The 14,423-nt window shown below is 39.3% G+C and overlaps 1 protein-coding gene across 5 annotated transcripts in view; it reads left to right on the top strand.

The window, feature by feature from the left end:
- Positions 1 to 14,423, top strand: part of UNC80 (unc-80 homolog, NALCN channel complex subunit) — a gene marked incomplete at both ends in the record, with an annotated part of 239,244 nt that overhangs the window by 158,612 nt on the left and 66,209 nt on the right. For 4 of the 5 annotated variants that reach the window (XM_082658570.1, XM_082658567.1, XM_082658569.1 and 1 more), the window contains 5 exons: positions 7,689 to 7,870; positions 8,491 to 8,622; positions 11,020 to 11,206; positions 11,848 to 11,979; positions 13,652 to 13,795. In XM_082658570.1, coding sequence (XP_082514696.1) covers positions 7,689 to 7,870; positions 8,491 to 8,622; positions 11,020 to 11,206; positions 11,848 to 11,979; positions 13,652 to 13,795 — 777 coding nt within the window. The remainder of the gene's footprint in view (positions 1 to 7,688; positions 7,871 to 8,490; positions 8,623 to 11,019; positions 11,207 to 11,847; positions 11,980 to 13,651; positions 13,796 to 14,423) is intronic. The other variant, XM_082658568.1, reaches the window with a different exon arrangement.

The following is a 14,423-nucleotide window of genomic DNA, read 5'->3' as shown; positions in this document are numbered from 1 at the left end:
TTGGGAAAACTTGATGTATGTGGCAGCTGAAGCAATGAGAGAGGATTATTTCCAGGGGAGAAATGATTCCGGGGGAGGATGATTTCTTGGTATAGAGGAGAGGGCTGAGGAATGAACACCAGGCCATTGACCTTCTCTACCTTCAAAGGACAGGAAGAAGAGCTGACCAGCAAAACCCAGAAAAACGACCAGAAAAGTAGAACTTAAGTAATCTCAAACCATGGAAGTAGAGGAAGATCCTTTTCAAAGAGATTGTTATGAAAGTGTTAAAAACTGAAAGAAAAGAAATGCTGTAAAAATACCACTGGATCTGCTGATTAGTGAGCATTACAAGAAAACTGTTTCAGTAAAGAGATTGAGGTAGAACTCCAACTGCAATGACTTAGAGAGTGACGATGGTGTTTAAAAATTGAGACAGAGTACACTTTAAAGAAAAGTAAAGAAAGGAGAAAAAGTGGAAATTTAAGGAGGTGGTAGGATTAAGAAACAGATTATGAAAAGCTACCGATGACACTAGCTCACATTTGTTCTAGAACTCTATCATACACACTATCTTACTTGATCCTCATAACAATGATTGTATAAATGAGCAAAATCCAACTCAGAAGGTTGAAAGGACTTTTAACCAAGTGCTCACAGCTCAGAATTAGCAGACCCAGGAAATCAAACCCAGATCTTTTGACTACAAATAGATGCCCTTTCCATATACCACTTTGCCTCTAAAAAATAAAATATGCTTTAGAATTCTGTAGTACTTTTCATGTCACAAAGCACTTTCTCATACGTTATTTTCTTCTAACAACAAATTAGGAGGCAGATATCAGCAGCATCCTCATCCTCATTCTCATCATCATCATTGACATTTTACCAATAGAGAAACAAAGGTTAAGAAGTTAAGAGGCTTGGCCAAGATCAATAGGAGAGAAGTTTCAGAGCTGGGATTTAACCCCAGTTGTTCTAACAATTGCCTGAGCATGTTTTGAGGATCTTGGAAAAAGTACAAGAGAGTTTTTAAATTATATTTTTATGATCAACACTGGCTCCTCCATCTATGCTACAGAGTGTATTTCTTTTCCTTATTATTCATTGACTTCGTAACTTATCATAGCACTGATCTTTCTCTTATTCATATTTGGCTTTCCCCCAAAAAAACAACAATGGTATTATGGTTCATGAAGTCTCTTTTGGTTTCTCAGTCGTTCTACCTCTTGGAAGGGTAGATGTTTCTAATAGAGTCTACCTTATGAATGTTATTTTTATTATTTAAAATTTTTAACATCTTTATTGGACTATAATTACTTTACAATGTTGTTTTAGTTGATGTTGTGTAACAAGTTGAATCAGCTATACTTATACATATATCCCCATATCTCCTCCCTCTTGTGTCTCCCTCCCACCATCCCTATCTCAACCCTCTAGGTGAACACAAAGCACTGAGCTGATCTCCCTGTGCTATGCAGCTGCTTCCCACTAGCTTTCTATTTTACATTTGGTATTGTATATATGTCCATGCCAATCTCTCACTTTGTCTGAGCTTAACCTTCCCCCTCCCTGTGCCCTCAAGTCCATTCTCTATGTCTGCGTCTTTATTCCTGTCCTCCCCCTAGGTTCTTCAGAACCATTTTTGTTTTTTTTTTAGATTCCATATATATGTGTTAGCATACGGTATTTGTTATACTCTTTCTGACTTACTTCACTCTGTATGACAGACTCTAGGTCCATCCACCTTAATACAAATAACTCAATTTCGTTTCTTTTTATGACTGAGTACTATTCCATTGTATATATGTGCCACATCTTCTTTATCCATTCATCTGTTGATGGACACTTAGGTTGCTCCCATGTCCTAGCTATTGTAGATAGACCTGCAATGAACATTGTGGCACATGACTCTTTTTGTATTATGGTTTTCTCAGGGTATATGCCCATTAGTGGGATTGCTGGGTCGTATGGTAGTTCTATCTTTAGTTTTTTAAGGAACCGCCATTGTGACTGTATCAGTTTACATTCCCACCAACAGTGCAAGAGGGTTCCCTTTTCTCCACACCCTCTCCAGCATTTATTGTTTGTAGATTTTTGATGATGGCCATTCTGACTGGTGTGAGGTGATACCTCATTGTAGTTTTGATTTGCATTTCTGTAATGATTGGTGACATTGAGCATCCTTTCATGTGTTTGTTGGCAATCTGTATGTCTTCTTTGGAGAAATGTGTATTTAGGCCTTCTGCCCATTTTTGGATTGGGTTGTTTGTTTCTTTGCAATTGAGCTGCATGTGCTGCATGTATATTTTGGAGATTAATCCTTTGTCAGTTGGTTCGTTTACAAATATTTTCTCCCGTTTTGAGGGTTGTCTTTTCATCTTTTTATGGTTTCCTTTGCTGTGCAAAAACTTGAAGTTTCATTAGGTCCCATTTGTTTATTTTTGTTTTTATTTCCATTTCTCTAGGAGGTGGGTCCAAAAGAATCTTGCTGTGAGTTATGTCATAGAGTGTTCTGCCTACGTTTTCCTCTAAGAGTTTTATAGTGTCTGCCCTTACATTTAGGTCTTTCATCCATTTTGAGTTTATTTTTGTGTATGGTGTTAGGGAGTATTCTAATTTCATTCTTTTACATGTAGCTGTCCAGTTTTCCCAGCACCACTCATTGAAGAGGCTGTCTTTTCTCCATTGTATATTCTTGTCTCCTTCATCAAAGATAAGGTGACCATATGTGCATGGGTTTATCTCTGGGCTTTCTGTCCTGTTCCATTGATCTATATTTCTGTTTTTGTACAAGTACCATACTGTCTTCATTACTGTACTTTTGTAGTATAGTCTGAAGTTAGGGAGGCTGATTCCTCCAGCTCCGTTTTTCTTTCTCAAGATTGCTTTGGCCATTCGGGGTCTTTTGTGTTTCCATATAAATTGTGAAAATTTTTTTCTAGTTCTCTGAAAAATGCCATTGGTAGTTTGATAGAGATTGCATTGAATCTGTAGATTGCTTTGGGTAGTGTAGTCATTTTCACAATGTTGATTCTTCCAATCCAAGAACATGGTATATCTCTCCATCTGTTTGTATCATCTTTAATTTCTTTCATCAGCTTCTTATGGTTTTCTGCATACAGATCTTTTGTCTCCTTAGGTAGATTTATTCCTAGGTATTTTATTTATTTTTGTTGCAACGGTAAATGGGAGTGTTTCCTTAATTTCTCTTTAAGATTTTTCATCATTATTGTACAAGAATGCAAGAGATTTCTGTGCATTAATTTTGTATCCTGCTACTTTGCCACATTCATTTATTAGCTCTAGTAGTTTCCTGGTAGCATCTTTAGGATTCTATACGTATAGTATCATGTCATCAGCAAACAGTGACAGCTTTACTTCTTCTTTTCCAATTTGGATTCCTTTTATTTCTTTTTCTTCTCTGCTGTAGCTAAAACTTCCAAAACTATGTTGAATAATAGTGGTGAGAGTGGACAACCTTGTCTTGTTCTTGATCTTAGTGGAAATGGTTTCAGTTTTTCACCATTTAGAACAATGGTGGCTGTGGGTTTGTCATATATGGCCTTTATGATGTTGAGGTAAGTTCCATCTCTGCCTACTTTTTGGAGGGCTTTTATTGTAAATGGGTGTTGAATTTTGTGAAAAGCTCTTTCTGCATCTATTGAGATGATCATATGGTTTTTTCTCCTTCAGTTTGTAAATATGATTTATCACATGGATTGATTTGCATATATTGAAGAATCCTTGCATTCCTGGGATAAAACCCACTTGATCATGGTCTATATCCTTTTAATGTGCTGTTGGATTCTGTTTGCTAGTATTTTGTTGAGGATTTTTGCATCTATGTTCATCAATGATATTGGCCTGTAGTTTTCTTTCTTTGTGACATCTTTGTCTGGTTTTGGTATCAGGGTGATGGTGGCCTCGTAGAATGGGTTTGAAAGTGTTCCTCCCTCTGCTATATTTTGGAAGAGTTTGAGAAGAATAGGTGTTAGCTCTTCTCTAAATGTTTGATAGGATTCGCCTGACAAGCCATCTGATCCTGGACTTTTGTTTCTTGGAAGACTTTTAATCAGAGTCTCAATTTCAGTGCTTGTGATTGGTCTGTTTATATTTTCTATTTCTTCCTGGTTCAGTCTCAGAAGGTTGTGCTTTTCTAAGTATTTGTCCATTTCTTCCAGGTTGTCCATTTTATTGGCATATCGTTGCTTGTAGTAATCGCTCATGATCCTTTGTATTTCTGCAGTGTCAGTTGTTACTTCTCCTTTTTCATTTCTAATTCTATTGATTTGAGTTTCTACCTTTTTTTCTTGATGAGTCTGGCTAATGCTTTATCAATTTTGTTTATTTTCTCAAAGAACCAGCTTTTAGTTTTATTGATCTTTGCTATCATTTCCTTCATTTCTTTTTCATTTATTTCTGGTCTGATCTTTATGATTTCTTTCCTTCTGGTAACTTTGGGGTTTTTTTGTTCTTCTTTCTCTAACTGCTTTAGGTGTAAGGTTAGGTTGTTTATTTGAGATGTTTCTTGTTTCTTGATGTAGGATTGTATTGCTGTAAACTTCCCTCTTAAAACTGCTTTTGCTGCATCTCATAGGTTTTGGGTCATCGTGTTTTCATTGTCATTTGCTTCTAGATGTTTTTTGATTTCCTCTTTGATTTCTTCAGTGATCTCTTGGTTATTCAGTAACCAAGAGATCACTGAAGATCTGTGTCATGCTGTCACAGATCATGCTCGCATCAGATATTAGTAGTGTATTTAGTATTTAGTAGTAGCCTCCATGTCTTTGTATTTTTTACAGATTTTTTTCCTGTAATTTATATCTAGTCTCATAGCGTTGTGGCCAGAAAAGATATGTGATACGATTTCAGTTTTCTTACATTTACCAAGGCTTGCTTTGTGACCCAAGATATGATCTATCCTGGAGAATGTTCCATGAGCACTTGAGAAGAAAGTGTATTCTGTTGTTTTTGGATGGAATGTCCTATAAATATCAATTAAGTCCATCTTGTTTAATGTATCATTTAAAGCTTGTGTTTCTTTATTTATTTTCATTTTGGATGATCTGTCCATTGGTGAAAGTGAGGTGTTAAAGTCCCCTGCTATGATTGTGTTACTGTCGATTTCCCCTTTTAAGGCTGTTAGCATTTGCCTTATGTACTGAGGTGCTCCTATGTTGGGTGCATAAATATGTACAATTGTTATATCTTCTTCTTGGATTGAACCCTTGATCATTATGTAGTGTCCTTCTTTGTCTCTTGTAATAGTCTTAGTTTTAAAGTGTATTTTGTCTGATATGAGAATTGCTACTCCAGCTTTCTTTTGATTTCCATTTGCATGGAATACCTTTTTCCATCCCCTCACTTTCAGTCTGTATGTGTCCCTAGGTCTGAAGTGGGTCTCTTGTGGATAGCATATATATGGGTCTTGTTTTTGTATCCATTCAGCCAGTCTATGTCTTTTGGTTGGAGCATTTAATCCATTTACATTTAAGGTAATTATGAATATGTATGTTCCTATTACCATTTTCTTAATTGTTTTGGGTTTGTTATTGTAGGTCTTCTCCTTCTATTGTGTTTCCTACCTAGAGAAGTTCCTTTAGCATTTGTTGTAAAGCTGGTTTGGTGGTACTGAATTCTCTTAGCTTTTACTTCTCTGTAAAGGTTTTAATTTCTCCGTCAAATCTGAATGAGATCCTTGCTGGGTAGAGTAATCTTGATTGTAGGTTTTTCCCTTTCATCACTTTAAATATGTCCTGCCACTCCCTTCTGGCTTGCAGAGTTTCTGCTGAAAGATCAGCTGTTAACCTTATGGGGATTCCCTTGTATGTTATTTGTTGTTTTTCCCTTGCTGCTTTTAATATTTTTTCTTTGTATTTAATTTTTGATAGTTTGATTAATATGTGTCTTGGCATGTTTCTCCTTGGATTTATCCTGTATGGGACTCTCTGCACTTCCTGGACTTGAGTGACTATTTTCTTTCCCATATTATGGAAGTTTTCAACTATAATTTCTTCAAATATTTTCTCAGTTCCTTTCTGTTTCTCTTCTTCTGCGACCTCTATAATTCGAATGTTGTTGCATTTAATGTTGTCCCAGAGGTCTCTGAGACTCTCCTCAATTCTTTTTGTTGTTTTTTCTTTATTCTGCTCTGCAATAGTTATTTCCACTGTTTTATATTCCAGCTCTCTCATCCGTTCTGCCTCAGTTATTCTGCTATTGATTCCTTCTAGAGAATTTTTTAATTCATTTATTATGTTGCTCATCATTGTTTGTTTGCTCTTTAGTTCTTCTAGGTCCTTGTTAAACGTTTCTTGTATTTTCTCCATTCTATTTCCAAGATTCTGGATCATCTTTACTATCATTACTCTGAATTCTTTTTCAGGTAGACTGCCTATTTCCTCTTCATTTGTTTGGTCTGGTGGGTTTTTACCTTGCTCCTTCATCTGCTGTGTGTTTCTCTGTCTTCTCATTTTTCTTAACTTACTGTTTTTGGGGTCTCCTTTTCACAGGCTGCAGGTTCGTAGTTCCTGTTGTTTTTCGCAGCTGCCCACTGTGGGCAAGGTTGGTTTAATGGGTTGTGTGGGCTTCCTGGTGGAGGGGACTGGTGCCTGTGTTCTGGTGGATGAGGCTGGATCTTGTCATTCTGGTGGTGTTTTTTGGGGATGTCTGTGAACTCATTATGATTTTAGGCATCCTCTCTGCTAATGGTTGGGGTTGTGTTCCTGTCTTGCTAGTTGTTTGGCGTAGAGTGTCCAGCACTGGAGCTTGCTAATTGTTGAGTGGAGCTTGATCTTAGCATTGAGGTTTAGATCTCTGGGAGAGCTTTCACTGTTTGATATTATGTGGGGCTGGGAGGTCTCTGGTGGTCCAGTGTCCTGAACTCGGCTCTTCCACCTACTTGGCTCAGGCCTGACATGTGGACAGAGCACCGAGACCCTTTCAGCCACACAGCAGGCTCTTTATGGCCCTCGTCTTCCTTTCCTCAAGCCACCACACGTCAGCCACTTCTGCGCCCTCAGAGTTTCCCAGTGGCGCCCACTCACTAGATGATGAATGTTATTTTTAATATAACTAATGGAACTGAGACAGTTTTGGGGTTTTTTTGTGGTTTTTTTTTGCAGTACGTAGGCCTCTCCCGTTGTGGAGCACAGGCTCCGGACGCACAGGCTCAGCAGCCATGGCTCACAGGCCCAGCCGCTCTGCGGCATGTGGGATCCTCCCAGACCGGGGCACAAACCCGTGTCCCCTGCATCGGCAGGCGGACTCTCAACAACTGCGCCACCAGGGAAGCCCACTGAGACAGTTTTAAATGGACATTTTTGTGTACTGTCCTAGGGTTACTCTGAGATGACTCTAGCCATTTCTTAAAAAAGATATTTCAGCTTGTAATTTCCTTTCTTCATTTGCTTCCTCTGGCATCTACTTTTCACTGTCAAAGGAAACTTTGCTTAGAATGAGTTTTTCTACTGCAATGTCATGCTGTCACAGATCATGCTCGCATCAGATATTAGAAGACTGTGGGAGGCACAAAGGATGAAGTCTGCTTTCCAGGTGCTGAAACAGGCTTTGCTTTTGCCAGCACCGGTGGCCTGGCTCTATAGCTCAGTAGTTATTTTCAAGAGACAGAAGCAGTTTCCCCAGGAATCATGCAGAATTAAGAGATGCGTAGCTGATGAACTGTCTTTGATGTTGACTGTCTTTAGCGGCCATGTTCCTGTTGTGTGCGGTGAAAGTCCCTGAGGCCGTGTCTGATATGCTGACATCAGAGTTCCACCACCCGGAGACCGTGCAGCGGCTGAACGCTGTCCTTAAGTTCCACACGCTTTGGAGGTTTCGCTATCAGGTCTGGCCCCGGATGGAGGAGGGAGCACAGCAGATTTTTAAGGTGAGGTATACATACACGGGCCTCTCACTGTTGCGGCCTCTCCCGTTGTGGAGCACAGGCTCCAGACGCACAGATCCAGTGGCCGTGGCTCACGGGCCCAGCTGCTCCGTGGCATGTGGGATCTTCCTGGACCGGGGCACGAACCCGCGTCCCGTGCATTGGCCGGCAGACTCCCAGCCACTGCGCCACCAGGGAAGCCTGAGATACTTCTTTTTCTCCCTCTCTGATTACATAAGTAAACCTGACTCATATATGAGTGAATTCTTGTCCTTAAAACAAATTGAAATGTAAGAATGTAGAGTCAGAAAATCAAGTTTCTATAAACCTCAAGATTTCAGCACCATCCCCAGAGGTAAGCACATAGAAGTTTGGGGTGTAATCTTCCATACATTTTACTATATAAACACAGATGTTCTTTGGAAGATGGGGTGATTAACACAAATAGAGATCATATAGTTGAAACGCTTCATTTTATTAATGAGTAAACTGAGGCCCAGAGACGTTCTTCATGTGCCTTATAACATCCTGTGCTCTAAAAGATTATGTCATAATTTTGCTTCAGACTCATTCTATCTTATTTTCCATCTTACTCACTTCATTCTTCTGATATCAACTAACAGATCCCGCCTCCCAGTATAAACTTCACCCTGCCCTCCCCAGTGCTTGGAATGCCATCTGTCCCGATGTTTGACCCCCCTTGGGTCCCTCAGTGCAGCGGGAGTGTCCAGGACCCCATTAATGAAGACCAGTCTGTGAGTAACAGGCCCTTTCTTTCTAATATCTTCAGGCTCCATGGTATACGTGTAAGAGAGAACAATGGATGTGTGAGACAGTTGTCATAAGAATGTAATAACAGCGCAGAAAATCAACCACAAAAGGCCTTTAGTTCTTGAGATAGAAGGAACTGACATCTGGGGTGAGCATTTGCAGACCTCCAGAAGCCAAAACAGTTTTGTTCCGTAATCATAGAAGCAGCCACCTTATAATAAAAGCTACTAAAAGCATTAGGCATTGATTTCCTAGCCAAAGGTAGTGCTTTTGCCTCTCTTTATTATAAAACAAACAATTCATTTAACCTACATAAGCTACCCAAAAGTGAATGAGATTGACTCTGGATGAATAAGAAAAAGAACTGAGTTTCCTGCTCTTGCTGTCCTTGTTTGGACCTTAGTCTGTTCTTTACCTTATTGATCATCAGTATCATCATCAGAAACATCACTCTGAGAGCTCAGGTCTTATGCTCTTCTAATACATTACTGCTCTAAGTAATATAATTTATAAACAGTTAAGTTTAGAACCCAGTCTGTTTATAAACAAGAACCAAGAATATGTGCCTTTTGAAAAAATAAATCTTCAAAATATGCCTTTTTCACCTGTTGCATAGCATTTTCCTAACTTACAAATAATGTAGAAAATTTGGAAGATAAAGCAAATATAGATATACACAAATTCATGATTATTTCCTTGCATAATTTCCCACAGGATTTAGGGCAATTGGTATGTGAATATTAAAGATTTCTGATATATCTCACAAAATATCCCCAGGATGATTGTACCATTTTACCCTTATATAACACAATAGGAAAATGTCTTCTTTATTCAAATTAACTAGTATTATTTTTTAATGCCACATTGAATGGCAAAAAACAAAGTTATTGTCTTTTTTATTCACACATCTTTAAAAAGTTGGTTGAATATATGAAGCGAGGTTGAACGTTTTTGCATGTCATACATATATTTTCTAGGCATTTGTAGTTTTCTTTGAACTGTTTGTTTGAACTCTTTACCCATCAGAATGTTTTTCTTTTAATTCTTCTGCATACACTGCCTTCATATCTGATGGTTTTGTGCCAAAGACAAAGGCACGCTTGGTTCTTCCCTCCTGCATCGGAACCACTGGTATAAAGATCCTTGGTTTTTTTCTCATACATGCGATAGATTCATTTGAGTCAAGTACATTCTCTTCCGAATTTCACAGTGAATTTCAAGCCAAAGCCCCTAATTCTGTATCCAGTTATCTTTCCCTTATCTTATTATAATAAACCAGCTTAACCCCTGGCTCTGAAAATGAACTGCCATGTGGCCCATCAAATGCCCTTAACTGCTGTTGTGTCATCCACTATTGGAAAACTTTAGTCTTATGTTAATACCCTGCATAAAGGGAACTTCGATGACAGCTGTCCTTTAGAAGAGTGACCAACACCCCTTGTCTGTCTCTTTAATCCTATGTGACCACTGGCCAACAAAGACGTAGAATTTCTACTATACATAGACATCACTTCAAATTGGTAGTGAAGAACGTCAGTGATCACTTCCCTGCTCTGAGACCAATTACTTCATCCCCAGAGCTCTTGGAATTTATCTCAGCATAAACATCATGATTAAGGCAAAAACAGAATGGTCCCTTTGCAAAGTGAATCTTTTCTCCTTTATTGTTTCTTATCTGTTATGCTTTTGCTGCTGGTAAACAGTCAGATTTTACATTCAACCATAGTAACACTACCAACTCTCATAATTTCCATTCAGTAGCTTTGTTTCTATAAATCTTGTTAAGTATTTACAGTGTGCCACTGTATTTTCTATTATTTATATTTATTATTATTTAACATTAATATTTCTAAATATTAAGTATTTGCAATGTGGTAGATACTTAAGATACAAAAATGAAATAAATCACATAATTAATTGTTTTACATGAAAGAGATCTTTCCTCCTCCTTCCCATGGTTCTGACTTTCTCTTTTATTAACCTTATGAAGTAAATGTCCTTCATTTAAAACGAGTTCAAGAAATTTTGGAAGGAAACAGAGCATTAAAAATGTTTATTCGATGTGTTTAAAGAGTGGATCATTGATATTTTATCCTAAAATAAGATTAAGTAAAATAACATTTTTTCTTTCCCGAAATTACAAACATCCTTGAAGAATTATCCCGATTGAATGAAAAGGAATGTCTTAGTTGTACACAGCCTGGAAACTTGGTAGAAAAAGAAGCAAACAAATAAATCTCCATGAAACTAGGTCACGGATGCCCTAACATTTCCTGAGAACAAAGTACCACATCTGTGTCTACATTTAGTAGAACACTTTTTATACATGTGACCTTGCAGAAGAGTTGCTAGTAAGTAAACTTGCCTTCATGTCTCTGTAGAAATCCTTTTCAGCCCGGGCTGTGTCCCGCTCCCATCAAAGGGCAGAACACATCTTAAAGAACTTGCAACAGGAGGAAGAGAAGAAACGTCTTGGTCGAGAAGCCAGCCTCATCACCGCCATCCCCATCACCCAGGAGGCTTGCTACGAGCCCACCTGCACACCCAACTCAGAGCCAGAAGAAGAAGGTGCCCTCTACACACTGGACTTCTTTGTGGGGGGGGGGGGGGCGCTGAGTCACACAAAAGGGAAAGGACTTGCTTTGAAATAAACATTGACGATTTTATGTGACATGAGGTGATATGCTCCCTCTGTCTCTCTCTCTTACCTCCTGACACTATCTAAAGAAAGAGAAGAAAGTTGTCTTTTTCTAAATGTTTAGAGCTGGCTTGTTTACAGAGGAGGACATTAGCCACATTGAATGAACTAATATGATAATGGACCAAGCAGTGACTATGATTCAGGCAGCAGCTGACTCCAGAGTGTGTGATAAAACACACGCAATCAATCTTTCATCATTAAAAATGGGGTTAGTCCATTAACTACTTTCAGCCTTCACAAGTGCAGACAGTTTTTTGGTTGGTATCAGAAAAATGATTTCTGAACCATTCTAAATTCAGTGATTCTCTGCCCCACTTCTGTGAAATCTTTGGGAGGAATTTTCTGTCTGCCTTTCTGTAGGTGTTTTTTCCTCACCAAAGAACACTCTAAATTACTTAAGCCTTATGCTATGAGACCTATATACACTTTGATGTAAGTACAACTATAATAGTGATGATAACTTTTTTGTTACAAAACCAAAGTTCACGTTCCCCATTTTCTTTGCCAGTAGAAGAAGTCACCAATCTGGCAGCCCGTCGACTGTCTGTGAGTCCATCCTGTACCTCCAGCACGTCCCACAGGAATTATTCCTTCCGCCGAGGGTCAGTCTGGTCAGTGCGTTCAGCCGTCAGTGCTGAAGGTGTGTCCTCTTACAAATGTGTCCTTTATTCCTCATGACTTGTGTGTTTTGAAACAATTTTTATTTGATATGATTATCTCACTTCATTACACTGTCTTGATTAAATAACCTGTCTCATGATCTTAAAGTTTAAAAATGTATATTAGATGAGTGGTATTCTAAAAAAAAATTGTTGATTTAATCCAGCAAATGTCCTTGATAAATTGGTTCTATTTTAATTACATTACATGTCATCATATTGCTGAGGGTTCAATAAAACATCATTCTAGGCAGTTAACAGTTTTCAACACTGGCTACACATTACGATCAACCAGGGAGCTTTTAAAAATGCCCAGGTCACACCCAAGACCAAATCAGAATCTCTAAGGGTGGGACTCAAGCACCTCAGTGTTTTTAAAATCTCAGGTGATTCCAGTGCATAGCTAAGACTCAGTAGGATGCTTTAGAATGCTGTTCTGGAATAATTTATCAAAGGAGGAACAAAGCTCGTGCCAGTCCTGTAATGAAATCTGATTCTGGGGGAGAAATGTGATACTCTTCAGTTCTAAGAATTTAAAAACTATGCTTCTCTAATGATAAATAACTGTCTGGGGACTCGCTCCTTCATGATTATACAGATTTCATCACGATTTATAAAGTCATCAAAAAGCTGTACAGAAACTAGTGGTTCTCAACCCTTCAGTGCACAACCCTGGAAAACTTCAAAAATGACCAATGCTAATTAATCACAGCAGCCCAAGGCATATCTATATTTTTTCTAACACCTTTATTGAGATATAGTTCACATACTAAAATTCACCCTTTTGAAGTGCATAATGCAGTGGTTGTTAGTATATTTGTAGAGTGCAACCATCAACCCTACTTAATTTTAGGATATTTTCATTATCCCCAAAAGAGACCCTATACCCATTAGTAGTCACGCCTCATCCACCGCTCCCCCCAACCCCTGACGAGAAATAATCTACTTTCGATTTCTGTGAATTTGCCTACTCTGCACATCTCATATGAATGGAATCATAGAATATGTGGCCTTTTGTGACTGGATCCTTTCACTCAGCATACTTTCCAGGTCGATTCATGCTGCCACGTGTATCAGTTCTTCATTCCTTCTTATTACGAGATAATGTTCCATTATATGGATACGCCACATTTTGTTTATCCGTTCACCAGTTAGAGCGGACTTCTGGGTTGTTTCCACCCTTTGGTTATTATGAATTACACTCTTATGAACCATTATGTATAAGTCTTGTGAGGAAAACTGCCAAACTCTTTTCAAAAGTGTCTGTATCGTTTTACATTCCGACCAAAAAGCATGAGGGTTCCAACCGTTCCACACCCTTGCATAGGCACAGTAATCTTGGAAATGAAGAGCAAAGTTGGAAAACTTACATTTCCTCATTTCAAAACTGACTACAGAGCTGCAGTAACCAAGACTGTGCAGTATGAACTTGAGGGTTGATATACACGTCAAGGGACTAGATTGGAACCGGAAGTAAACCATTACATGTATGTTGATTTCAAGTTTGAAAAGGGTGCCATGAAACGTCAATGGGGGAAAGAATAGTCTTTCCAACAGATGATGCTGGCACGACTAGATATCTGCACAGAAAAAAAAGTTCCATAAGTAGGTCTTGAACTGAGAAAAGCACGCTGATTCTGTCTCCCTCTTCAGATGAGGAGCACACCACCGAACACATGCCCAGCCCCCACGTGCCTCAGCCCCCGCAGGCTGTGTTCCCGGCATGCATCTGTGCAGCAGTGCTCCCCATTGTCCACCTGATGGAGGATGGTGAGGTGCGGGAAGATGGAGTAGCAGGTACAGATTTTGTTTGTTTGTTTGTTTGCGGTACGCGGGCCTCTCACTGCTGTGGCCTCTCCCGTTGCGGAGCACAGGCTTCGGACGCGCAAGTTCAGCGACCATGGCTCGTGGGCCCAGCCGCTCCGCGGCATGTGGGATCTTCCCGGACCGGGGCACGAACCCATGTCTCCTGCATCGGCAGGCAGACTCTCAACCACTGCGCCACCAGGGAAGCCCAACAGGTATACAGTATTGACTAGTCAAAACCGTCAGTAACTCTAATAAATACTGAAGGCGTTCATCTGATAAAGAGCAGTAGGGTGCCCTCGAAGCCATGAACCACTGGCCACGTGTGGAGTTGTTTTATGGACATACTGTAATGACAGATTTGTAGTAGGCTGAACTAACACTACCACTTTCTCCACCTTTTCCTCCCACGAACTTTATGACCAAGATATTGCACTTAAAATAGGCAGTTTTTTCCAGGAGCATTGTTTAGGACTGGAGAACAGACCAACCCTCATTTGGCCACGGAGAAATCAAATAGTGATTTTGGCCACCTTAGAAATCTTAGCCATTGGCTGACATCATTAATGCCATCTTTCTCACTTGATTTCCTTTCCAAAGGTAGTATGTAAAGAAAATA

Source organism: Grampus griseus (genome assembly GCF_964374135.1).
Source record: "Grampus griseus genome assembly, chromosome: 7".
NCBI classification, from domain to species: domain Eukaryota; kingdom Metazoa; phylum Chordata; class Mammalia; order Artiodactyla; family Delphinidae; genus Grampus; species Grampus griseus.
Note: the sequence above shows the minus strand (reverse complement) of the source record. Positions and strands in the feature narration are given on the sequence as shown.